This window comes from Pristiophorus japonicus, chromosome 5 (genome assembly GCF_044704955.1).
Source record: "Pristiophorus japonicus isolate sPriJap1 chromosome 5, sPriJap1.hap1, whole genome shotgun sequence".
NCBI lineage: Eukaryota > Metazoa > Chordata > Chondrichthyes > Pristiophoridae > Pristiophorus > Pristiophorus japonicus.
Window position 1 is genome coordinate 56,812,983 of NC_091981.1, and position 27,156 is coordinate 56,840,138.

The following is a 27,156-nucleotide window of genomic DNA, read 5'->3' on the forward strand; positions in this document are numbered from 1 at the left end:
TTCCCTCCATAGGCGTCGAAAGACCTGTGGCTGTAGCCTCCTCCCAGCCTCTGTCCTCAGTAGTTCCCGACATCTCTCCAGGGCATCAAGGAGTGCATAGATAACAGTATCCGAGAAGCAGTGAGCATACTGCTGCTACTGTATCTGCCATCTTCACCGTCTGACTGAGTGGAAACAAATATAACCACGAGGCAATAAGTCGCCCAGTCACCGCTTCAATTAAATGCAGCTGGTGCCAGTATGTGTTGCGCAGCTCCAAATACATTGGCCGAAAGTGACAAATCATTAACCAAAAAATGTGACAAATGCTTAACCAATTTTGTAAAAATGCTGCTGTTGTCGCCCCACTTAATGCCGTTTACGGCCTCCAGAGTAACGTGCAACACCATGATTTAGTGCTGCAATCCACTTTTCAGGCGGCAAAACTTAATTTTGCGGTTCCAGGCGCCAGACGCCGCCTGCTGTTAAAATCTGCACTCAGCCGGTATCACCGCCTCAAAATCGGTAATACTGAATTTCAATCCAAGTCTTTAATGAACTCGTGTCTTTCTAGCTGAGCAATAAATTTATCCTCTTTGGTTCAGCATACATTTTTGTCTGATTGTGCCTCTGTGAAGTGTCTTGGGCTTTTTTCTACATTAAAAGGCACTATTAAAAAATCCAAATTGCTGCTGTTGTATTCTGGCTGTCTGAAGCTTATCCATTACTTATGTTAGGCTGACTGGTCTCTAATTTACCTAGTTTATCCCTTTCTCTGTTTGAACAGAGCTGCTATAAAGCCAATCCTGCAGTGTAACACAACTTGCATACCTAAGGATGTTTGCTCCGTGACATCATTCAACAGTCTAGGATACATTCAATCAGGGCTCAGTGCCTTTTCCACTTTTGAATTCCACCAACTTTTTTCAGTACTACTACCTCATCGAAATAATTATCTAATTGCTGAGCCACCTCCACTTATAGCCTTTCATCCCACTCACACCACAAACTGAGGCAAAATACTTTAGTATCTCTGCCATTCTTTCATCCTCCATAAGATTTTGTTTTACATCTTCAATCATCCCCAACCTTTCTATAACGTCTTTTACGTTTTAAGGTGCCTATTAACTCATTTTCCTATTTCCTGCCTATGTCTCTTCATACCTCCTCTTAGCCTTTGTAATCTCTTTCTATGCTTCCTCTATACATCGACTACATTCAACTTTCTTTTATATTATTAGCCCTAGATTTTGTTGTATGCTTTTTTTGTAAGTCTCATAATTTTAATTTCTCTGTGCAGGCAAAGAACTCCAGTTTTTGCTGCATCACATTTATTTCTTGCGGAATCTATCTAGTCTGTACCCTAATTATTTCCTGTTCATTTTTTTTGTAGTTACTCAACCCTCCTATGCACTGTGTATTGTTTGACAATTTAAATAGAAATGCAGTGTAGAAAAATCAGTGTAGAGAATACTGCTAGCTGTTCACTTGTTAAACTAGGTGTGCAATAGCCAAACTTAAATTTGTCCATTTCAACAACAACAGCTTTCATTGATATAGCAACTTTAATGCAGTAAAGCATCCCAAGGTGCTTCACACGAGCACTATCAGACAAAATTTGACACCGAGCCACATGAGATACAAGGATAGGTGACCAAAATGTTAAACAAAAAGGTAGATTTTAAGGAGGAGAGAAGGGCGGAGTGGCGTAGGGAATGAATTCCAGAGATTAAGGCCTTGTAAGCACAGCCACCAGTAGTGGAATGATGAAAATTGGATTTGTGCAAGAGGCAGAATTAGAGGAGCGCGGAGATCTTGGAGGGTTATAGGACTGGAGGAGATTACAGAGAGGGGGAGGGCTGAAGCTATGGAGGGATTTGAAAACAAGGATGAGAATTTTAAAATCGAGGCATTGCAGGACCAGTTTGACCAATTTATAAAGAGTTTTTTGAGGATGTAACTAGCAAGGTAGATAAAGGGAACCAGTGGATGTACTAAATTTAGATTTACAAAGGCATTCGATAAGGTGCCACATAAAAGGCTGTTATGCAAGATAAGGGCTCATGGGGTTGTGGGTAATATATGAGCATGGATAGAGGATTGGTTAGCGGACAGAAAATAGAAACTAGGGATGGACATGTCATTTTTAGTTTGGCAGGCTGTAACCAGTGGGGTGCCGCAAGGATCAGTACTCGGGTGTCAGCTATTCACAATCTATAGTAATGACTTAGATGAAGGGGCCAAGTGTAATGTATTCAAGTTTGTTAACAATACAAAGCTAGGTGAGAAAGTAAAGTAAGCTATGAGGAGGACACAAAGTGCCTGCAAAGGTATATTGACAGGTTATGTGAGTGAGCCAATAAGATGGCAGATGGAGTAAAATGTAGGGAAATATGAGGTTATTCACTTTGATAGGAAGAATAAAGAAAAACAATTGTTTTTAAATGGTGGGAAACTATTAAATGCTGGTGTTCAAAGAGATTTGGGTGTCCTCGTTCAGGAAACAGAATTAACTTGCAGGTACAGCAAGCAATTAGAAAGGCAAATGGCACGTTGGCCTTTATTGCAAGGGGGTTGGAGTACATGAGTAAGGAAGTCGTCATACAATTGTACAGGGTTATGGTGAGATCACACCTGAAGTACTGTGCACGGTTTTGGTCTCCTTATCTATGGAAGGATATATTTGCCTTAGAAGCAGTGCAATGAAAATTAACTAGATTGATTCCTGGGATGAAGGTTGTCCTATAAGGAGACATTGAGTAGAATGGGTCTACACTCACTGGCGTTTAGAAGATTGAGACATGATCTCATTGAAACATCTAAGACTCTAAAGTGGGTTGACAGGGTAGATGCTGAGAGGTTGTTTCCCTTGGCTGAAGAGCCTAGAATCGGGGGCATATAAATCACCTGAGGATTGTGAATCTTTGGAATTCACTACCCCAAAGGGCATTGGATGCTGAATGGTTGAGTATATTCAGGGCTTAGATGGATAGATTTTTGGACTCTCGCAGAATCGAGAGATATGGGATCGGGCAAGAAAATGGAGTTAAGGTCGAAGATCAGCCATGATATTGAATGGCGGAGCTGGCTTGGGGGCTATATGGCCTACTTCTGCTAATTCTTAGGCTCTTATGAGCCAATCTCTAATAAACATTTCTAGCTTCAGAAGAGATTGCCTATTTCTTAATGTAGTATCATCATCATCATCATAGCAGTTTCTCTAAAAATAAGTCCTTAGGTGGCTGAACAGTCCAATATGAGAGCCACAGTCCCTGTCACAGGTGGGGCAGATAGTCATTGTGGGAAAGGGTGGGTGGGACTGGTTTGCCGTATTGCTCTTTCCGCTGCCTGCGTTTGATTTTTGTATGCTCTTGGCGATGAGACTCGGTGCTCAGCGCCCACCCGGATGCACGTCCTCCACTAAGGGCGGTCTTTGGCCAGGGACTCCCAGGTGTCAGTGGGAATGTTGCACTTTATCAGGGAGGCTTTGAGGGTGTCCTTGTAACGTTTCTTCTGCCCACCATTGGTTCGTTTGCCGTGAAGGAATACAGAGCTTGCTTTGGGAGTCTCATGTCTGGCATGCGAACAATGTGAGCTGCAGAGCGGAACTGATCAAGTGTGGCCAATGCTTCAATGCTGAGGATGTTGGCCTGGTCGAGGACGCTAACGTTGGTCTCTCTGTCCTCCCAGGGGATTTGCAGGATCATGCGGAGACATCATTGGTGGTATTTCGCCAGTGACTTGAGGTGCCTACTGTACATGGTCCATGTCTCTGAGTCATACAGGAGAGCGGGTATTACTACAGCCCTGTAGGCCATGAGCTTTGTGGCAGATTTGAGGGCCTGGTCTTCAAACACTCTTCCTCAGGTGGCCAAAGGCTGCACTGGCACACTGTGTTGAACCTCGTCGACAATGTCTGCTCTTTTTGATAAGACGCTTCCGAGGTATAGGAAATGGTCCACGTTGTCCAGGGCCGCGCCGTGAATCTTGATGACTGGGGGGCAGTGCTGTGTGGTGGGGACAGATTGGTGGAGCACCTTTGTCTTACGGATGTTTAGCGTAAGGCCCATGCTTTCATACGCCTCAGTAAATACGTTGACTATGACTTGGGAGTTTAGCCTCTGTGCGCAGAAGCAGGCGTCGTCCGCATACTGCAGCTCAACAACAGAGGTTGGGGTGATCTTGGACCTGACCTGGAGATGATGAAGTTTGAACAGGTTCCTACTGGTTCTGTAGTTTAGTTCCACTCCATCTGGGAGCTTGTTGACTGTGTGGAGCATGGCAGCGAGGAAGATTGAGAAGAGGGTTGGAGCGATGACGCAGCCATGCTTGATCCCTGGTCCAGATGTGGATTGGGTCTGTGATGGATCCTTTGGTAACGATCACAGCCTGCATGTCGTCGTGGAGCAGGCAGAGGTTGGTGAGGAACTTTTGGGGGCATCCAAAATGGAGGAGGACACTCCATAGACCCTCGCAGTTGACAGTGTCAAAGGCCTTTGTACGGTTGAAGAAGAACATGTATAAGGGCTGGTGCTGTTCCCTGCATTTTTCCTGCAGCTGTCGCGCTGTAAAAATCATGTCTGTTGCGCCCCGTAGGGGACGAAATCCGCACTGTGATTCCAGGAGGAGCTCCTCAGCCACGGGGAGAAGACAGTTGAGGAGGACTCTAGCGACAACTTTTCCAGTGGCTGATAACACGGAGATTCCTCTGCAGTTGCCGCAGTCGGACTTGTCCCCTTTTTTAAAGATGGCCACGATCACTGCATCTCTGAGATCTCTCGGCATGCTCTCCTCCCTCCAGGTGAGCGAGATGAGGTCATGTATTCGAGCCAACAGTACCTCTCCGCCATACTTCAGTGTCTCAGCGAGGATTCCATCCACTCCCGTAGCCTTGTTGTTCTTAAGCTGTCTTCTGGTTTTTTTCTACCTCGTGCAGTGCTGGGGTTTTACTGAGGTGGTGGCGGGTAACATGCTGTGGGATGGAGTCGAGAACACTCGAGTCAAAGGCAGAGTCTCGATTGAGGAGATCTTCAAAGTGCTCCTTCCAGCAGGCCCTGACTGCCTCGGTATCCTTGATCAGAGTTTCCCCGTTCTTGGCCAGCAGTGGGGTGGGGCCTTGGGTGTTTGGACCGTAGGTGGCCTTGACTGTGATGAAGAATCCTCTCACATCATGGCTGTCGGCCAGCTGCTGTATCTCCTGCGCTTTCTCCATCCACCACCTGTTCTTTAGGTCCCGAGTTTTTTGTTGGACCTCGGCCTTAAGCTGTCTGTAATGGCCTACTCCTGCTCCTAATTCTTACGATCTCTAATAAACATTTCTAGCTTCAGAAGAAATTGCCTATTTCTTAATGTGGTATATTCCCTCGTTGTTTAGCTCTTCTCATGTTCATTTCTGTCGTCTTTCTCTGCTTCCCTTTATTTCGTTAAAGGAAACTTATTATTTCCCACTCTCTAACATAAATCAGCGGATTTGGCAAGGGAGTAAAATTAGCTTCACTGCATGAGTTGATTGGTATTTTCCCCGATCGCTAGTTGGTTTATAAGCGTGTTACGCCAAGCAGAAAGATACTGCAGAACTGCAGAAAGCTTGTTTAATGAGCTGACACCAGCAGGCTGCAGCTGGCTGACCTCTGACATTAATTCCACAGAGAAACAGGAGAGCTCATTTAAAATGCCACACGTAGCAGCGGGTCATTTGCCCTGGGAGTTATTTGCTTGATGTTGCTGCAGAGTGCCTGAAATGAGAAACTATTTCATTTTCCAGCACTAACATGCCTTGCCCTAGTGGATACTGAAAAAAAAACCTTGTTTGAAAGGGAATTTCCTGGGGGTGGGTCAATGGAGAGCAGCTTTCTTGGGCGGGGTATTTTAGGAAATTGTATGCGCGCAGACTGGATCGGAGAAACACAGGCTGCGCACTCTCCACTCCCCAAGATGCGATCCTGTGAGCGCCACCATCTGATGGGAGTGCCAAATTGTATCACCCCTTTGATCTGCAAAGACCGATATTTGTGGTAATTTAAGAACTTTGTGCTTTGGATCCACATTAGAGTTAAAGCTGCGATTCCTTTGATATCCAAGAGTCTGAAGATATCGTTAATATCTTGCACAATAAATTCTAGTTCAGTTGCAAAAATTATTTTAAAATTATTTTGCTGCTGTGTAGCAATGATTGCTATTATTGATGAAACCATGTCTGGCAATACCATTAAAATGGAAAACTCTAAAGGAAAAGGATGTGAACCAGGGGAGGGAGGAATACTTTCAATATAAAGAACTCTAAGTCATTTAATAAAAAAGTCAGATCTCTAAATGGCTTATGGAGGTGTTCATTCTCCTAATGGGTTATGAAGTGTTTCAATTTAATTTGTCTTTAGCCTCCTGTCTCCACAAACAACTGGGAGCTGCTATGATGATACCCATCAGCAAGTACCTCCATTGTAAATTATTGCAGATCAGCATCTCAGCTGGCCTGAGTGCTGATCAGGTAGTGGCTGAGACAGGAAAAATCAATAGCAGTGCAGCATTGCTGTGTACTCGGCTGATTCACATTATTTCTGCATCCATATCGATGAGCTCCAGGACTTTTATTGGAGCTCACGGAATGGGTCTCAAAACTAATGTCTGTGGAGTAGCTACAGCCAAAGCTATGATTCCCAAGCCATTTCCCGAGGTGAAAAGGAAAACAAACACCTTTTAACAGACTTTTGTTTAAGAAAATATACTAACCATCCAGGGGAGTACTTTACAGTGTACCTCTACACTTCATTTTTTTTTCTCGCAATAGGTATTAAAGGAAATGCACGTGATAATATTAAGCTGCAGAGTGCCAATAGCTTTAACGCACAAACTAATTCTGTTAAAAGCTGATCTTTTCTCCTTTGATTTTTAGATCTCGGCTGTTGCCTCCTGGGACTCGTCAGTCCATGATTCAATATACTTAAACAAAGTTACCCCCCAGAATGAGCGCGTCTATTTGATTGTAAAGTCTACAGTGCAGCTCAGCCATCCAGCTGCTGTGGAGCTGGTGTTACGCAAGCGTATAGCTGTCAATGTTTACAATAAGCAGGTAGGAAGTTGTTGATATACATTTTAAAAATCTAATATTTCCACAGAGAAGTGGAGCATTACCGTGCAACATTGCCAACAATAACTTCCCTTCCTATCAATAGACTGTATCAAGGAATTCAGCTGGTGCCCCACCACTGTGCCCTGCAAGGAGAACCGAGCACCCAGTGTTCCACCTGAAATATCAGGTTTCCCTGTTGTTAACATTATTTAAATAGCTGTGGGATAGATATTCTTGACCCTTTGCCTCAGTAAATAGCTACAGCCAACAATGTGCACGGTGGAACAGTACGGATTAACATCTACCTACCCTGACACATTTTAGGTTGCATTCACACTACAACTGCTGTATTGGTCCAAAATGGTTTGGCTTAAGAACATAAGAACATAAGAATTAGGAACAGGAGTAGGCCATCTAGCCCCTCGAGCCTGCTCCGCCATTCAATAAGATCATGGCTGATCTGGTCGTGGACTCAGCTCCACTTACCCGCCCTCTCCCCGTAACCCTTAATTCCCTTATTGCTTAAAAATCTATCTATCTTTGACTTGAAAACATTCAATGAGCCAGCCTCAACTGCTTCCTTGGGCAGAGAATTCCACAGATTCACAACCCTCTGGGAGAAGAAATTATTTCTCAACTCGGTTTTAAATTGGCTCCTCCGTATTTTGAGGCTGTGCCCCCTAGTTCTAGTCTCCCCCACCAATGGAAACAACCTCTCTGCCTCTATCTTGTCTATCCCTTTCATGATTTTAAATGTTTCTATAAGATCACCCCTCATCCTTCTGAACTCCAAGGAGTAAAGACCCAGTCTACTCAATCTATCATCATAAGGTAACCCTCTCATTTCTGGAATCAGCCTAGTGAATCGTCTCTGTACCCCTTCCAAAGCTAGTATATCCTTCCTTAAGTAAGGTGACCAAAACTGCACGCAGTACTCCAATTGGCTTCAAACCAATGCTGCAGTTCTAGTGCAAGTGCAACCTGAATCCAAAGTCAGGGTCTGCTTGACACCAGAGTGGAGAATAATGAGACTCCCTGGAGAACTTATTCTTCACAAGCTTAATGCCAGTGCAAAGCCAAAGCCACTTCACATTGAACCTCATATTACATGAATTTTTAAATATTTGTTCTTGGGATGTGAGTGTAGCTAGCCATCCCTAGTTGCCCTGAGAAGGCAGTAGTGGGCCTTCTCTTTGCACCACTTCAGCTTTTGTAGTGATGGTATTAGGTAGGAATTCCTGGACATTGACCCAGTGACAAAGGAAAGGCCAAATGTCTAATTCAGGATAGTATCTCACTTGGAGGTGATATTCCATTGATAATGCTGCTTTTGTCTTTCTCTAGTGGAGTTTGCAGGGGAGGGAGGTACTGTTGAAGTAGCTTTGGTGAGTTGTTGCAGTGTAAGACCTGTTTAGATTGTACATCGTGTAGCCACAGTGCGTTGGTGGTGGACATTGAGTCCAGTGGTATGGACACCAATCCAGTAAAACATTGTGTTCTGGATGGTGTTGAGCTTCTCGTGTTGCAGCTGCACACACATGTGAGTGGCTAGTATTCCGTCACACTCCTGATTTGAGCTTGTAGTTGTTGGAGGGGCTTTGAAGGGTCAAGGGATGTGACACTGATCGCAGATTACCCATCTTCTACCCTGCTTTTGTTTCCACTGTGGTGACTTGGCTGGTCCAGTTCATTGAATGAGCTCGGTATGTTTTTATTTAAGTATTTTTAACCAAGTGCGCTGGCATTTGTAACAAAAATTGTTGATAGTTTCACAATAATTCATCAGGCATGCATGAAATCGACCAAGCGAAGCCAGCAGTGTGAAGTTAATAAAAGCTATAATTTTTTGTATTTTTGCACTGCCTATTACACTACTGGAAAAGCAACTGATTTGTCAATTGATTAATTCAAAATACTTCTCTGACAACTTACTTTGCAGAGTTTTACACAGAGTCTGAAACGAAGAATGTCCTACAAACACATTCTTCATTCCTGTGGTGTTACCTATGAAATAGTATCCAACATACCTAAGGTAAATCCATGTATAACTCTTTGGGAGAGCTGTGACAATGAGCTAATGAACAAAAATGCTAATTGGGGAAAGTAACAATAATAAGTAGGTTATTGAATAAGAAATACTGAAATTGTGGAAACGAGGAGTTGGTGAGAGGTTAAAATATTCATTTTATTCCTGGAACCTGCCTTTAAATCCCACCAGGCAAAAGATGTAGGGGCCAAAATTCACCTCCCCAAAAAGGCCTCTTACCGCCAGAAAGCGGGGGCCAGGTGGCGGAGTCGAGCGGCCGCCGACTTCCAGTCCGATGGCCGCCGCTAGAAAAATTCAGCTCGTGGATCTTTCTGGTGGTCCTCACTTCCGCCCCGCTGCTCTCGACCATCCTAAGTGCGTCATCAAAGGGAACACTGCCGATCTCCCGCACCTCCATCGCACCTCGCACGAAATTTAGCTGCAAAAATCTTGAATCCACCACGTGGCCGTCATGTTTCTTTTGTCGGCAGACTGCCTGGTCAGGCTGAAAATTATGCCCCGGGGTTCGAAGAAGCTGTCAACAGGCAGCCTAGCACCCCCTCTTGGGTGACAGACCGCTGGCCCGGCCAAAATCCTGCCTGGTGGCCCAGTGGACTGAAATTTCAAAGTGCCGAAGGCTCTCCCCTTTAAATGAAGGGGAGAGCGTGGTGACGCACACGCGTCATGATGTCATCTCCGCTCCGCTACTGACTGACAGCAGCAAAGACTCCGTCCCGCCTCCACTTCTGCCCCCATTATGACCGACTTCCAGTCCGCTGCAAAAAAAAAAAGGACAAAGAGCTGAATTTGCCGAAAGAGGCGACCTCATCTGGAGCAGTGGAAGAAACACTTCAGGAGCGGAAGGTGCGACCCGTTTCGGGCAAAGGTAAATTTCAGCCCCATACTCTGTCCACTAGGTTTAAGGGTCCTGTTTGAAATAAGTTAAGGCAGACTTACCCAATGCATGTGAATCCCTTGCACAAAATTGCCTTCGGTTTAGCAGAGGTCATCACTAAATTGGCACTGTCAATGAGGAGGTAAGGATGGCTGATCTGTGAACTGGTGTGGAGAGAGAGGTGAGAGGGTATCTTCTAGATCCTGTTTGATCTGCTATTCTGTGGTTCAGCATTAAGGTAGTTCAAGAAGATTTATTCTGAATCCAGGTCATGCAGAACCTCACCTGGAAGTCCTTGATACTCGTGCTAAAGTGGAGATCTGTTTTACTCCCTAATACTGCCCTTGATGAGCTTAGAATTCACCCAAATTTACATTCTGAGGAGTTTTATTGGCAGAAACTCAAAAGTTTAGTCGAAAGTATTTCTGCCAAGAGAAGCTTCCTTGTACAAAATGATGTTGGATCAGTGAAGGGTCTCTGGTGAGTTAGCAGTGTCTTTGGTTCACGTGCTAAAATCTGGCCTTGCACATCGATGTAAAAAACAGTTTGCTCGAGTGTATTGAAACACATTGCAGTTGACACTGATTTTCAGAGAAAAATTCTAGTTTCTAAGACGATATTGTGCTATTAGGTATAACATTTCAAAAGACCCTAAAATTTATGTGACTGCAATAGTGCTCCACCTCCCTTCATTCTGTCTTTGGCATTAGAGAACCAAATACTAGGGTTTTCCTATTGCTCATTGTTGTTAAATGCCATTTTTTTCCTATGTGTATGAATTATAAATCTACAGTAAACTAAGTGAAAAATTGTTCTCCAATTAACAAAGCGCTGAGATTTAACAAACTAATTGAGGTGTTTGTGGCAGTTATCATGAAGTGGAAACCCATTATGATTTCTTACTGAAACTCTCGGAGGGCCTCTGTTCTTTTATGCGTGTGTGTTGCCTGTGATACCACCTATTGTTGAATAGGGTACCGACACTGCTATACATAAACAATGGCAGCTTGAATAAGGCACTAGATGGAGACTGGCACTTGAGTGTCGGTGTGTCAGTCACCATTTTCAGAAGACCAGAAAATGTGAAAGTAAAATGTTTTCCAAACTAATGTCTGATCATTTAAAAAAAAAATCTGAGTAATTATTGTGAGAAGCCCCAAATTAGTTTTTACTAATAAAAATCTTCAGCTCTGTGGATACCCTCTAGTGGTGATTGTTTGCAAACACACAGGAGGAAAGTGTAACTGATAGAATTTTAATACATTGGTTAGCCTCCTATTATATTTCTCAGAGACAAATTAGCAATTGTTCTAATTGAGTAGGCCTCAGTAGCTCGCATCTTCAACGGGGCCTACTCATTAATTTAGTTCAGGGGCCCAGGCCTTGATCAGTTCCATGCCTACATGTTAGTTAAAATTTCAGGTACAATTAGTACTCTTTAAATATTAATTCTGCTCAACTTTTCAATGCATAGAGTTATTTCAACTTAAAATTTTCAGTCCTTGCTATGGAAGTATGATAGCTGACACTTCTGAATGTCACACACAACAAGATTCCACTGCATTCTGGAATTGTCATAATACTGACAAGTTCTCCTTCTCCCATGCAGGCCTCGGAAGAGGCAGAGGATCGAGAAACCTTGGCACTTATGGCAGCAAAGAGTGAAAATGATGGGTCAGGTGATGGAGAAACCTACATTGAGAAGTACACAAGAGGAGTGCTAGAGGTGGAAAATATCCTGAGCCTGGAACGGCTCAGACAGGTCAGAGCCTGTACTTAAAATAACTGCAATACTATGCTGAGGGAATCTGAAGCAAAACAGCCAGGAGCTCGCCAAGCAGTTGTGGTTTTAAGAATCTACACTGTTTAGATCTGAGCTATGCTGTGCCAATGAGATACCTCCAAAATAACTAGAAATAAACTTGAATGTCATTTAAAAATATGTCTTATTGATTAGTTCAGAGAACAGAATGCACATGAAAGGTGGTGGTTTTATCATCGGATAAATATTTTTCATGTTTTGTAGGTATACAATATAAAACATTTTAAACGATTGATGTTTTGGTGATTTGATAAGATGGTTGTGTACATAGTATCGGTGCACTGCTCCATTGAATGCTTGTTTCAGAACACTAGTCCTAAAACACTCATCCAATCATAGAATCATAGAAATTTACAGCATGGAAGGAAGCCATTGCGGCCCATCGTGTTCACGCCGCTGATCAAGAGCTATCCAGCCTAATCCCACTTTCCAGTTCTTGGTCCGTAGCCCTGTAGGTTACGGCACTTTAAGTGTACATCCAAGTATTTTTTTTAAGTGGTGAGGGTTTTTGTCTATACCACCCTTTTCAGGCAATGAGTTCCAGACCCCCACGATCCTCTAGGTGAAGAAATTTCCACTCATATTGTCTCTAAATCTACCCCCAATTACTTTAAATCTGTGTCCCCTGATTGTTGACCCCTCTGCCAAAGGGAAACAGGTCCTTCCTATCCATTCTATCCAGGCCATTCATAATTTTAGACACCTTAATCAAGTGTCCCCTCAGCCTCCTCTGTTCCAAAGAAAACAGACCCAACATCTCCAATCTTTCCTCATAGCCAAAACTCTCCAGTCCAGGCAACGTTCTTCTAAATCTCTTCTGCACCCTTTCCAGTGTAATCACATCTTTCCTGTAATGTGGTGACCAGAACTGCACACAGTACTCTAGCTGCGGCCTAACCAGTGTTATATACAGTTCAAGCATAACTTCCTTGCTCTTGTATTCCATGCCTCGACTAATAAAGACAAGTATTCCATATGCCTTCTTAAGCACCTTATCTACCTGGCCTGCTACCTTTAGGGATCTGTGGACCTGCATTCCAAGGTCCCTTTGTTCCTCTACACATCAGTGTCGTACTATTTAATGTGTATTCCCTTGCCTTGTTGGACCTCCCAAAATGCATTACCTCACACTTATCTGGATTGAATTCCATTTGCCACTGTTCCACCCACCTGACCAGTATATTGATATATTTCTGCAATCTGCAGCTTTCTTCTTCATTATCAACCACACAGCCTATTTTAGTGTCATCTGCAAACTTCTTAATCATACCCTCAACATTCAAGTCCAAGTCATTGATATATACCACAAAAAGCAAGGGACCCAGCACTGAGCCCTGCGGAACCCCACTGGATACAACCTTCAAGTCACAAAAACACCCATTAACCATTACCCTTTGCTTCCTGCCTCTCAGCCATCAAATCTACAGCATCAAACCTAGAGTGATGGACCATTCGCAAGTGTGCCTTTCGGGTAAAATCTTTCATTGGGCCCAAGTTTCCACACGCGCCTAGAACGGCGCAGTCCCGACCTGGACGCCCGTTTTTCGCGCCACAAAGTGCGCCTAAAAAAATCCTCGGTATTCTCCACCTCCCTCCAGGTCCTCTGGCCCTCGGCGCAGCGCAGCACGAGCTGTAGGGGGGCGGAGCCAAGTCCCTGCGCTGAAAACAGTGCCGGGACCTCTGCACATGCGCGCTACAGTGGGCACGCAAGTGCAGTAGCTCCAGGCGCCGAACTGTGTGGGAGGGGCCCGAAGCACGCAGCCCCTAGCCCTGGCCGAATGGCCTCACTGGGGCTGCGTGAATAAGGCTCCTCCCACGGCCAGCTCCTGCTCCCCCCCCCGACCAGACCCGACACCCGCTCCCCTCTGCCTCCAGACCAGACCCGACACCCGCTCCCCGCCCCCCCCCTGCCTCCGGACCAGACCCGACACCCGCTCCCCGCCCCCCCCCTGCCTCCGGACCAGACCCGACACCCGCTCCCCGCCCCCGGACCAGACCCGACACCCGCTCCTCCCCCACATCCCCCCCCCCACTGCCTCCGGACCAGACCCGACACCCGCTCTTTCCCCCCCCCCCCCCGAAAGGCCTGCCTGAAGCACTTTCACACAGGTAGGAAGATGGTTTATTTAATCTTTTCTTTGCTTATAAATGTTTATTCACGTTGGATTTATTTGTATAATATTTGTTTCAGTATAAATAAGGATTTATTATAGAATTTAATGACTTCCCTCCCCCCCCCCACCGTGTTCCCTATGTCTAATTTGTAACCTGCGCCTGATTTTTTAATGTGTAGAACAGGTTTTTTCAGTTCTACAAAAATCTTCACTTGCTCCATTCTACTTTAGTTTGCAGTACGTTTTCACTGTGGAAACTTTGAAATCAGGCGTCAGTGGCCAGACACGCCCCCTTTTGAAGAAAAAATTCTGTTCCAAAGTAGAACTGTTCTACCTGACTAGAACTGCAGAAAAAAAAATGTGGAGAATTGCGATTTCTAAGATAGTCCGTTCTCCACCAGTTGCTCCTAAAAAATCAGGCGCAAATCATGTGGAAACTTGGGCCCATTATGTTGGCCTGCTCAATATGGGGTATGATTTTGTCCAGAGATGGTGAATCAATGATTGTCCCCTGGTGGGGAACAAAAGACACACTCAGAATCACATGTCTAGTTTCCGAAAAATGGCTTTACCAGTTATGGTCCCAATTGTTCACCACCTCATAATGATGTGCACTCTTGCCCTGTATAGCGCAGTTCATGCACAGTGTGTGAACAATGTTCCTGAACATAATGAGATTCAGAACTCTACCCGCTGCTTTTGTCAAAATTAGAACCATTAGTATTATTAACTCAAAATAACTTCATACACTCAAAGCAAATTTATTGTACATTGTTTCTATGGATTGCAGTTATTGTACTGCAGCGGCTTTGCCGTTTATTAACTATTACATTAACACCAGACTGTTAGAAGGCCTGTTGGAAGAGTTCTTCATGAGACATCTGTTTTTGTCTTCCTGTCTTAGGCAGTCACTGTAAAAGAAGCACTTGCGTCAAAAGGAAGGCACATGAAGAGGAGCGTCAGCACGCCTAACGTTCACCATGTACGTACCGCAATAAATGGCACAGATCAGCTGTAGACTGATTTGACACTAAGTATTCAAGAAAGGGCACTTGCACGGCTTCTGATCGTGTGGTTAACAAAGCAGCATGTTAGAATCTACTGCGGCTTTCTTTTTAAACGGAAAATATCATTGTCCTGCTTATTGACAAAGCTATTTCAGCTGGAATATTACTTAAGATATTGCTTTGTTAAGACTCCGTAACAAAAAAACAAGTAGTTGTGGAGTATTCTTCAAGTACTGTGAACTCCCAGATTGTAGCAGGGTCCCAACTACTTGAATTAAGTTTTGTTGTGTGAAGCACCTTGCATGAAGATAAATTTTTAAACTGTGGGGGGAAGGTGTTCAAGCTCTTATATGGAGAAAGGCAGCAAAGGATTAGGTACAGTACCAAGTTTTTAATCTAATAAATGTGCAACAGGGAATTTGTTTTCAAGGTTTCCCTGCATTTTATTTGATTTTTGTTTTTGGAAAACTATTGGGCATTTATTTGTGGTCAGGAGTCTTTTGATGTCTGATCTTTGTTGACTGTTGACTTGGACTAGTATCTCACTGACTAGAAAGCCTTCCTATCTGGCACAAGATGCAATCAGATTTTAGACAGTTTATTTTTGATGGTCTAAGTTGAGATCAGTATTTTAAGCTGGTTTTCTGGTGAATTCTTGCATTTTGAAGACTCCATTTGATCTCTGGACAGTGGTTGCAGGTTGCATCGGTGAGCTGTGAATATTGCAATTTGTAGTTGATTTCTGTTATCACAGTTCTGGACCTTCATAAAACTGTGTTGCTCACCTGGGTGATTCAGTGGTGTCCTTGGGAAGCCTGCTGCCTGTGGTAACAGAAATCACTGATGTACAAGGACTAGGATCAATGTAAACAAAATATTTCTGATCACAAATACATGCGGTGCATCCAAAGATGCATTAAACACTCAAATTAAAAAGTAGTGCTAACTTGGAGTAGACAGCTCCAGTTCAAGAACTTGCACTGGCACAGGCATGATGTGCTGCAGCTTCGATGAATTAAAACAGAAAATGCTGGATAATACTCAGTAGGTAAAAGCATCATCTGTGGAGAGAGAAGCAGTTAACGTTTCAGGTTGATGACCTTTCATCAGAAAGGTTATCGACTTGAAACATTAACTCTGTTTCTTGCTCCACAGATCTGCCTGACCTGCTATGTGTTTTCTAGCATTTTCTGTTTCTATTTCAAAATTCCAGCAGTATTTTTCTTGTGTAGCTTCTATGATAGTGAGTTACTGTAAGGCACATTTGTCAGCCACAACAATCAGAAATTGTATCAGAAAACTGAACAGAGCAATGAAGTGTAAAAGATGTGGAAAATATTACTTTCACTTCAACCTACTGTGAAACTGAAAAGTTGCAGCAAATCTTCTAATGCTTTTTATTAAAAATTATACAATATTTTAGAAATGATCTGCCAAAAGTTGTATGGCCGAAGCAAAATATTTTTAGTTAGGCTATTTGAACTTTTGTTGTGTTTTACATGGGGAGTCAAGAGGAATTATAGTTTTCAAGTGAGGTGAGGTTAGAGGTCAGGGGATAATTAGATCACGATGGGCCGTAAATTGCGGCCTTTCTGGGTGAGTACGATGTGCGAACACACCCGAAGAGGCCTCGCAAATGCCGATTCTTGGCGCACAATGCGCATGCGCCAAGAGCCAGCATTTGCAATCTGTCAAGCTTTCTTTTGACAGATCGCATGCATCCCCGGGAGAAGGACATTCGCGGCAGAGATTTGGGCTTTTTGCCCAATTCCTGCCCAGCGAATGTCCTTCAAACTCTTACGCCTGGTAAAAGCAGGCATATAGCCTACTTTTACCAGCATAAGAGTTTTAAAACAGAGAAAAATTAAATGTTATCACTAATTTTTATATTTTAAAAACCCTGGCCATTGAAGGTAAGTTTATTTTTAACTCTATTAAAACATATTTCCAAAAAAATCGAAAAATAATTTTCTTTTCTAAATCATTTAATTAAATTCAATTTCAATTAATTTTAAATATGTGAGGTGTTTTTTATTTATTATGTTGTGTTTCTGTGTTTTGGGGGGTATTCTCACTGATAGTAATGGGAGCGCGTACAAATGGAACTCCCATCATTATCAATGATAATACTCCATGTTCATTGGTGGTCCAGGCCCACGTGATCCCAGGTTGCGCTTACATTCCTGGGTTTGAGAGCCCATACGCTGGGCTGCACATCTCGGCCTTGGACTGTAAGTATATGTTCCGGGACCGCCAAGTACGTTCTGAAAAAAAATTGCGGTCGGTGGCTTCTGCCCGCAGGAAGCCTCCAACCGCAATTTTCAGGCCGATGTGTGGATATAATTTGGTTCCCATTTTAAAAATCATACATTCTGTCCTTTTATATTTCCATTATAAATCACATGTTCACATATTAATGGAAACTTACCATGTAAGCTTGTTACACTGTTAGTGGTGGAAGTGTAGAAAGTGCAAAGGTGTAAGATTTCTAATATATATTAAATGGATGTTTGCATCCTAGGCATGGTTTGTGTTTGTAAATTACCCAGCTGCTTCTTACTGGTAAACATGGCTACTTTGCATGAATATTTTGAAGTATAATATTTTGAAGTATTCAGAACTGTTTAATAGTCAATTAGTTTTTTTGTAAGAACTGAAGTTGAAGTTTTAAAAGGAATAAATTAGTTAGGCTTTCAGTTGCCCTCTGTTGTCTCTTCCCCTCCACTGAGCTGTGGCAAGAGATATCCTGTGTGTTTTTTAAAGTTAAGAACAGTTACATTGGAATAATAAACACACCTGATCACTGTTGTTACCACCTTAAAGGCAATCATTGGAAGCTTGTGAAAAATATATTTAATGCCCACAGCCAACGCACACATCAGTTTGGGCAGATGATTAGGAATTTTAAGAGTGGCGTTACATTCCATTTTTCTGTCTCGGAAATGGACTCAGTAAATTGAAACAATCTGCTTTTTTGCTTGGATCTGAAAAGGAAGAAACATTTGTTAGAGAGGGACAACTGAGCAGATGTGTGTCAAAAGGATAAGCTGGTTGAAGATTACAAAGTAGGAGCAGAAGTAGAGTAAATAGTACAATATTACATGTATTTGTATAATATTTGTGCATGTGCATCCATGCCTATAACCACTGCCATTGAGACAAACACAAAGCTTTAGATCTGACTAAGTTTTAGATCGATGTTGAAGATTATGCTTGTAAACCTGATGGGCAACATTTTAGTACTGAATAGTGTGAAAATTGAGATTATTATTTGTTTTTATTATACCTTTGGGCTATGTATAGTAAGGAGTGATGAAAGCTTTCAGACCTTGGAATGAGTGGTTAAGTATCTGTTTTCTTATCCATTGACCTCTCTCAAAAAATGGTGATTCAAGAAATGGTTAATAAAATCATATCCGACAAAGTGACTGCACTTTAGCCCGAGTGTATAATAAAGAAAACACACTGTCTTTCAACTAATTTGGTATTGTCCATAAATATAGAAATATATATGCTTGTGTATGTGTATATATCTAACAATAATGAGTAGTACTTTGTTGGCTAAGAGACGGAATAGGTATACAGATTCTGTGGCCTGTCTAGGTCAAGATAGTGTAGAGCAGGGCAAAATTAAAGCTACTTAATTGACTTTTAATGAACTAGCTGTAGTGTTTTGCTAAGTGTTTGCAATTGCATAATGCAGCAGAAACTAGTTAACATAGCTTGGAAAACCAAAAAAACCATGTCAGATGCCCACGGTCATACAGTTGAATGCTGTTGCTCATATCTATTCCTTAGAAAAAGAAGCTTGCTGAAGCGATGGAGGCAAGCAGTCACTTAACTGAAGTCCATTGGAGGCCACCAATAATGGACAGCCAATCCATTTCTCCTGCCCATTCCTGTCATGTGCCCAGATGTCAACCCGAATCATTACCATTGGCTCTGCATCATTCCATGACTACATCCCACCAATTAGTGCTTGTACCGGAGTTCAGTGGAAGTCCAGACTGTAGGATTGATGTGGAAGACTGGATAAAGGATATGCAGCAGTCACTGGATGTTAGTGAAATTCCTGCCACACTCCAGTTTGCAACTGTGGTGCACCGCCTTAAGGGAAGAGCAAAAATGCTTGTCCTTAATTTGCCATTAAAGGACCAATGCCCTGCGAGAGCTTTTGAGAAACTCAGAGCAGAATATGGGAGCTGTCAACTCTCACTGGACCCTGCAATTGGTTTCTTCCCAAACTTTCAGCAGTCGAATGAATTCAAAACCACGTATGCTATGGGGGCAGTATTAAGAACTTTTAAGTCAAGAGCCAGTAAATGTAGTTCTTCTACGCACAAGGATTTCAAAATTAAGCCACAGTTTACAAATTTTGTACTTGACCAAGATATTCCTCAGAAGCCCCCATTTATGAAACCAAAGTTGGTAACCTTCAAGGGACAGCAAACTAAGCAGAAACAACTACCATTTGAAAATACGGTTTCCTCGAGTCAATTCAAAAAGCCAGTGAAAGTGCGCGACCAGGCCCAGACCGTCTCTGTGCAGAGTAATCAAAAAAGCTTAGGAGATGCTTCCGAGCTCGTTGAAGCACAGACAAGTTCTGTACAAGACCCTGCACTGCTTGAGCTTACCACATTAGTGAAGCAACTTGCTTTGCACCAGAAGGATCAAATGGAGAGACTACAGAGAATGGAGAAATTGCAGTTTATGGTGACTCCCGGAAGCAATCCAACACCATCAGCTGTATCTAAATCTTACAGAAGTGATACCAAATTCAAAGAAAGATTGGATCGCAAAAATAAAAGATCGGTGAACTGTGAATGTCACCTCTGTGGACAGGAAGGACATACAGTTAAAGGGTGCAAGTCAAAAAGACAACCTTTTATAGCAGATAAGCCAGAAACCTTGTTTTCCAGCTCTCAGCATTTTGACAAATAAAACTCATGACTTGGGGGGCAAGTTACATGTGTAATATGTTTAAGAAGAGAAAAGCCCTATCCAAAGAAAATATGAAAAGTATTTATGTATAGAAAATATTTCAAAACGAAGAGCTGCCCAGCCTTATTGCCCTTTATAAGCGTCAATATTTAGCCAGCCCAGTAATGTGGGACTTATTTAAGTTATTGGTGTAGCATACAGACTCTGGATTTTGAATAATACCATCAACTGTTTGCAGTGAAATCAACCAGGATCCTGCTAGAAATAGCTGAACAAAATAGATCCCTTATTACTGTAGGCAGCCAACATGTCTTACTCCTATGTCCTGATTAATTCATTCTTTGGTCATGTTGATGTCTTGGTCTGACTGAGTGTAGAAAAGGAGGAGTTTTGACCAGACCAATGATACAAGGATTAGTAGCAAGTGACTGCTTAAAGAAAACGGCTGCTTAAAAATACTGGCAGGGAGTTTAAACCTGGTCTGAAAATAAGACCTAACTTACCTTTAACATAAAGTAGAATCGAGTTGGAGATCAACATTTTAAAAACTCTAATTAGAAACAGCAACCTAACCACCAATGCCTTGGCCATTCGAGGAAGCCCAAGCTGTCTGCTGTATGCAGTACAGAGCGATTTAATCAAGAGCTGCAGTTGATCTATAGTAGTAGGAAGCCTTGGTACTGGCTAAATATGCATTAGTTCAATTTATTATTCAATCAGCATTCTATTTGCAATTACTTCACCAATGCATTGTTTAGAATTAGCAAGTATTAAGTTCATGAACTTGGGATATTTAATGGGAGAACCTTCCAGTCGCCAAACATTTTTTTTTACCAAGTGTGGTGTAATTCTGCGCGGCTTCACTCCTCGAGTGGAACCCTGCTGGATGGGAGCAAAGATTGTACAAGATGCCTGTATTGTTGCTCTATCTCTGACCTGCACTCCCGTCAATTAAGGTTCCAGAATGGCAAAGAAGTCTTGCAAGATTACCATGATGTGCTCAAAGATCCTATATGTAACTGGAAGCCCAGTAACCTAACCACCAATGCCTGATCTTCAGAAAGTGACATTGTTTTGAAACTGCTGCTCTTTGTCAGCCACGCAAACTACTTTGCATCTTCCCAAGACGGAAACACTGTGTGCACCCGAGTTTAAAATATACCACTGAAGTTCAACATAATTCTTATAATTGGGAACCCTTGTCATCAAACCAGAAAAGTGAGGAGACACTGTAATGGCCATGGCTAGTTTGCCATTCAACATCACAGCAGTCCATTGGAATTACAATTCTAGTCAATGTTTAGAAGGTATTTCAGGTTGCTCATGAACTAGCTTGGCCACAAGGTGAATGGGAGAGTATTGCAGGAGTTAACATCTGATTACCTCTCCAGGACAGGCAAGAATGTGATGAGAGGAGTGGAAATAAAAAATGAATGAAGCCTTGTTAATTTTTATCTTGGGCTATTCTGTGAATGGAAATTGCATTCTATACTCCTGTCATTACAGCTCAGTCTATTTATGGAGTTATTTGGTGGATCTAATGTAATTTTAGTAGCTTCTTGGTGAGTAAGATATAAAGTGAGAGATTTCTCAGCTACCTGTGATGTTCTACGTTTGTAGCTGACAAAGACTGGTGTTCTATATACAACTGTCTAATTTCATAACTATACCACCGAAGAAAACAAATTAAACTATCATCGTGTTTGTGAAGTGAGAACACTACCCATCATTTCCAGATAATCCTGTTGATAATGCAAGGATGATGATGACCAATAAATGTGCTGACTAACAGGAATGGTACTGAAAATGATATATGTAGGCAAGGTGGTGACCAGCTGAATACTCCAACTGAGAGCTCCTCCCAAGAACAAGGGGCCGAAAACATTTATTGTGACGATCAATCCTGATGGAAAGTAATGTCCAAGTATCTTGCCCTTCTCCAGAGAAATAATGACATCCATTGAAATCATCCCATTCTCATAGCAACAACTTTAACTACCAGCAGAATATCTCAAAGTCGCCCATCACCTAGTAGGGAAATGCTTTCCCTCATCTCCAGCCTATTTTCGCCTTCCCACCCAAAATACCTTTAGTGACCCAGTTTCTGCTGAACATTTTTGAACCATTGATGAAAACTCATTGGGGGGAAGTGAAGAAACTGAAAACAGAGCTCAGCTGGAAGTAAAGCGAGACTGACTTTGCAGACCTCCTGCAAACCTTGGTCTGGAGGTGTTGCTGTGAAAGGTATGAAAGACAGTACCTGACATCAGCATGCATGCATGCATGTACATCACAGTAGGTAGACATTATCAGCAACTAATAGATATCAGGAGACAGGCAGAAGATTGACTTTTTATAATGGCCAGAGCAACTGCCTTCTAATTTCATACAATAAAGTGGCTTGTGTACTACTTGCTTGACTTGGTGACTGATGTCATTTGCAGTGGAGCTATTCTATTTTCATTGCTGCACTGAATAATGACATGGGCATCATGTAACAAGTAGAGGCAACATAAATTGTGGTCATTTTAAGAAATATGTAAGTAGCGAGGGGATGCAAGGCATTAATGGGAACAGGTGTTCTGTTTCGACACTACCTAGTTTTCCCTTCTGCTTGTTATCGCACTATGTATGGGCCCAAGTTTCCACATGATTTGCGCCTGGTTTTTAGGAGCAACTGGTGGAGAACAGACTATCTTAGAAATCGCAATTCTCCACATTTTTTTTTCTGCAGTTCTAGTCAGGTGGGGAGGGAGAGAGACGGAGTGGGAGAGAGAGAGGGAGGGGGAGAGAGAGAGGGGGGGGCGATGGGGGGGAGGGGGAGAGAGAGAGGGAGGGGGAGGTCAGGTCGGATCCAGTCCGGGGGTGGGGGAGCGGGGGTCGGGTCGGGGGGGGGCGGGGAGCAGGAGCGCGGGTCGGGTCAGGGAGCGGGAGCGCAGTCGGGGGGGGATGTGGGAGCAGGAGCGCGGGTCGGGTCGGGGGGCGGGAGCGCGAGTCGGGTCCAGTCGGGGGGGGGGGGGGGGCGGGGTGGAGCAACAGCGCGGGTCGGGTCGGGTCCAGTCGGGGCAGGGGGGGGGCGGAGCAGGAGCATGATGGCGGGTCGGGTCCAGTCGGTGGGGGCGGGGGAGCAGGAGCGCAGGTCGGGTCGGGTCCAGTCGGGGGCGGGGGGGGGTCGGGTCCAGTCGAGGGGGAGAGGGGGGATGGGGCGGAGCGGGAGCAGGAGCTCGGGTCGGGTCCAGTCGGGGGGAGCGGGAGCAGGAGTGCGGGTCGGGTCCAGTCGGGGGGGGGGGTCGGGTCCAGTCCAGTCGGGGGGAGGGGGGGTCGGGTCGGGTCCAGTTGGGTGGGGGGGGGGAGGGGGAGCGGGTGTCAGGTCCGGTCCGGAGGCAGGGGCGGGTGTCGGGTCTGGTGGGGCGGGGGGGAGAGCAGGAGCTGGCCGTGGGAGGAGCCTTATTCACGCAGCCCCAGTGAGGCCATTCGGCCAGGGCTAGGGGCTGCATGCGGGTGCCTGGAGCTACTGCACTTGCATGCCCACTGTAGCGCGCATGTGCAGAGGTCCCGGCACTGTTTTCAGCGCAGGGACCTGGCTCCGCCCCCCCCCACAGCTCGTGCTGGCTGCGCCGAGGGCCAGAGGACCTGCAGGTAGATGGAGAATACGGAGGGTTTTTTTAGGCGCACTTTGTGGCGCGAAAAACGGGCGTCCAGGTCGGGACTGCGCCGTTCTAGGTGCGTGTGGAAACTTGGGCGCTATGTGTCTGCATTTCTGTTCCACTGCCCCACTTCCTATCACTGAGTTATTGTAGTGGCGAGAAATGGCATGCACTACTCCTGTCATTATCTGCAATTTCTTATGGATTTTAATATTTTTCAGTTTTAACGTTTTTCAAGTTTTCAATTAGCATTTGTATAACTGAGGATTGCAGATACATGAGCCATGATCTATGATATTAGAAAATGTAAATTGTACTCTAAAGAATTTTAGAATGTTATATTGGAAAATATTTCTGTTTTCAGTTGAAGGCTTTCTTGTATGAAGTACACAAAATATTTTTAATGTGCTCCTATTCATTTATACTGTTTAACTAGTGCAAGTGACATTTAATGTGCCCACCACTGTTGGATGCTATATAATTGCTTATGGAAATTGTACTAATTTTATTACAGATCACATCCTTAACTGTGCCTGCTATAGTGAGTAAAGTTGAAAAGTGATGAAAAATATGTCTAACATTCGCAACTATGCTTTAAATTTGCTGCTTGTGTTTCACAAATTTGGATCAAAGCAGGAATGGAAAACATTGTTTTTAAGTGTGGCAAGTAGCAGATATTTGAAAATCTCTGATCTGTCTGTCCTATTTTATCTTGATTTCTACAGGTCTCCAGTAGTCGATTAGATCTCCCTGGATATGAAGAGGATGAGTACAGGGTGTGTTATTAATGAGCTCTTAAACATTACACAAATACAATAGGTACAATGTAGAACTCTGGGGGAAATCACATGTAAGAGCCCTAAAATGAGTGGAGGTGTTTATTTGTCCAGAGAATAATCCTTTACAACATATAAGTTGATTTTCTGTTCCATTTTAAATTAATGGATAATCAGGAGTGTGGGCCTGCAATTGCCCAACCAGTGCTTACAACAAATGCTGCTCCTTACCAGGAATATCCAATCAGGGATTCAGCCCTGAGACCACTAATGGAATCTAACCTTTGAGCAAGTGCACAATACATTTTGTGTGCTCAAAAACTTGCCTGGCTCAGAAATCATAAATAAACACCGTAGCCTTTTATTTGATTGGTTGATGAAATTCTAGGGCTGTAACAGCTGGTACCAGCAATTGGAAAGTTTCTCTTTATTTACTCTATCTAAACCCTTCATGAATTTAAACACCTCTATCAAATCCCTTCTTAACCTTCTCTGTTCGAAGGAGAACAACCCCAGCTTCTCCAAATCTCTCCTATACCTTCTGCAAAGCATTCACGTCCTTCCTACAGTGTGGTGCCCAGAATTGGACATAATATTCCAGCTCTAGACAAATTAGTATTTTATATAGGTTCAGCATAACTTCCTGACCTTTCTACTCTATGCCTCTATTTATGAAGCCCAAGATCCCATAAAATTCAATTTTGCCATCAGGTCCAATTCGATGAGCAGTTCTGCAGCCCATTGGCCCTATTGCTTAGTTATGTAATGGGGCATATTTTAGCCTCTTAACTCGGGTTAGTGCTGGTGCTTTTATCAGTGAAGCTTACCACTTCTCCTTTAGTATATAAGATTTCCTGTGCAGTACATGAACAAGATCAAGTTAGTTTATAATATAAATGTCATTGCAGCACAGGCATTGCATTCCTTGCATTTGCAACTGTCTTGCATACAGATCAGGACAAAAATCTATGTGGGTTTATTTAAAGTACATTTTGGTATGGGTTTAAAAGCCAGGATGCAATTAATTTGCAGAACACTGATGTTTCAATGCACTGAACTAAAATGGAAATTCCATGAGATCTTTTTAGCACACTAATGCTATTTAACAAAGTCCTTATCCAAAAGCAGCTTAACATACCACAATAATTTTATATGATCACATTAATCAATGCACTAAAATAGCACCATTATATTTCAGCATTACATTGTGGTATTGTAGCTTCACAATTTCCCCAACTAGGAAATTATAAGAGGCCCGATCCTGGTTCCCAATGCTACTGCACATCTGGCAATTAGGTACCTAAGATAAATGGACATAAAGCAAAGGGAATTCATGCGAATTACAGCTGAAATATTTCCCAGTTAGGCACATTTGACTCCACTCGTGCAGTCCCATGCAGTAGCTATGTTATAGTATTAACCTGCGATTGCACTAAACAGTTAACCTTACTTGTATGAAGGTGGCCTCTCGTGAGGCTCTTCAATGCAATTCATAGGTTGTCTCCTCGTTGTCTCCTCGTACTTCAAATGAAAAAAAAACTGCAGCTCTCCACATTCAATACTTGGAACAACTATTCAGATTTTTTTTAAAAAGCTGCGCAAATTATTCACAGCTTTGTTTAAAGTGTTTTCACTGCAATAACAACAACGTGTATTTATATAGCGCCTTTAACGTAGTAAAACATTCCAAGGTGCTTCACAGGAGTGTTATAAGACAAAAAGGAAATTGACACCGAGCCACATCAGAAATTACAGCAGATGACCAAAAGGTTGGTCAAAGAGATAGGTTTTAAGGAGCGTCTTAAAGGAGAAAGAGAGGTAGATAGGCAGAGAGGTTTAGGGAGGGAGTTCCAGAGCCTAGGGCCCAGGCAGCTGAAGGCACGGCCATCAATGGTTGAGCAGTTATACTCCTCGTTTCAAGGGACTGCCTATGATGATAAGTTATACTCTAATACAGGTCACAGTAAAGCTCCATAAAGCCATCAATACAGTATTGTTTCCAAAATCTTCACACCAACCCATGACTTTCCATCCATTCACCTCAACAGGTAGAAATTGCAGGCTGTTAAGTGCAGAAGCAAAAAACCTCAGCCATATCCAACAAACTTCCATGAAGACGCGAATAGATTAAATGAACTGGACTTCAGAGTTTTCTTCTTCGATTCCCCATTTTTCTTGTGCAATATTGTTCTTGAAAGGAGCATATTTGGTCCTGATAATGTCGGATCTAAACTGACCCAGTCAGATTGTCAATTTGTAAACATGCAATGTTGAAATCATTTCACATCAAAATGTCTCATTGCATTGCTTGTATGGCCTACCATCATGAGAATGATTTGGAGCCTTCTGAGGTCTGCACATCCCCAAAACAGCATTAATTTCTCTTCTCACCATGGTTTCACTATTTATTTTGTGAAGAATTGAATGGTTCTGTATAACTTTGTATTTTTAGAGCTGAAAAATGAACCAAGTGCTTTTTCATGCAGTTTAGCACAAGGTTTTAAAATTTAAGCTATTCTGACACACAACTAAATATAATTGATGAGTTGGTTTTATAAATGCAGTGAACCATTTTATTTTTCCTGATGCTCCTAGGGTCGTTCGGAAAGTCATCATGATATTTCTGACTGCTCGTTCAACTCTCAGGACAGTTCCTGGTACAGTACCCTCACTAAAGATTCGCCACGCAGGGCGAAAGACACTGGAGGTAAATATAGTCAGTAACAAATGGAAATCACAAGTAATTATAACCGCTGTGAAAAGACACAAATGTTGCATATTTAATAAATCATGTTCAAGTTTTAATATAGATATGTATTAAAATATAAACATTAATTTTTGTTTTATTGGTCTATCTTGTCAGGCTTCCTGAAATACTTA

General features: G+C 43.0%; 1 protein-coding gene and 1 long non-coding RNA gene across 4 annotated transcripts in view; both read left to right on the forward strand.

Moving 5' to 3' along the window:
• kif13a (kinesin family member 13A) overlaps positions 1 to 21,381 on the forward strand; it is a 331,493-nt gene extending 310,112 nt beyond the window's left edge. For all 3 annotated transcript variants that reach the window (XM_070880643.1, XM_070880644.1, XM_070880645.1), the window contains 5 exons: positions 6,872 to 7,048; positions 8,988 to 9,080; positions 11,579 to 11,731; positions 14,810 to 14,887; positions 18,711 to 21,381. In XM_070880643.1, the coding sequence (XP_070736744.1) occupies positions 6,872 to 7,048; positions 8,988 to 9,080; positions 11,579 to 11,731; positions 14,810 to 14,887; positions 18,711 to 19,853 (1,644 nt within the window). In that variant the 3' untranslated portion in view covers positions 19,854 to 21,381. The remainder of the gene's footprint in view (positions 1 to 6,871; positions 7,049 to 8,987; positions 9,081 to 11,578; positions 11,732 to 14,809; positions 14,888 to 18,710) is intronic.
• Positions 21,382 to 21,414: 33 nt separating this feature from the next.
• LOC139264352 (uncharacterized) lies at positions 21,415 to 26,893 on the forward strand. Its single transcript, XR_011593328.1, has 3 exons — positions 21,415 to 22,097; positions 24,226 to 24,276; positions 26,872 to 26,893. It is a non-coding gene; the product is annotated as an uncharacterized lncRNA (long non-coding RNA).
• The last annotated feature ends 263 nt before the right edge of the window (positions 26,894 to 27,156 follow it).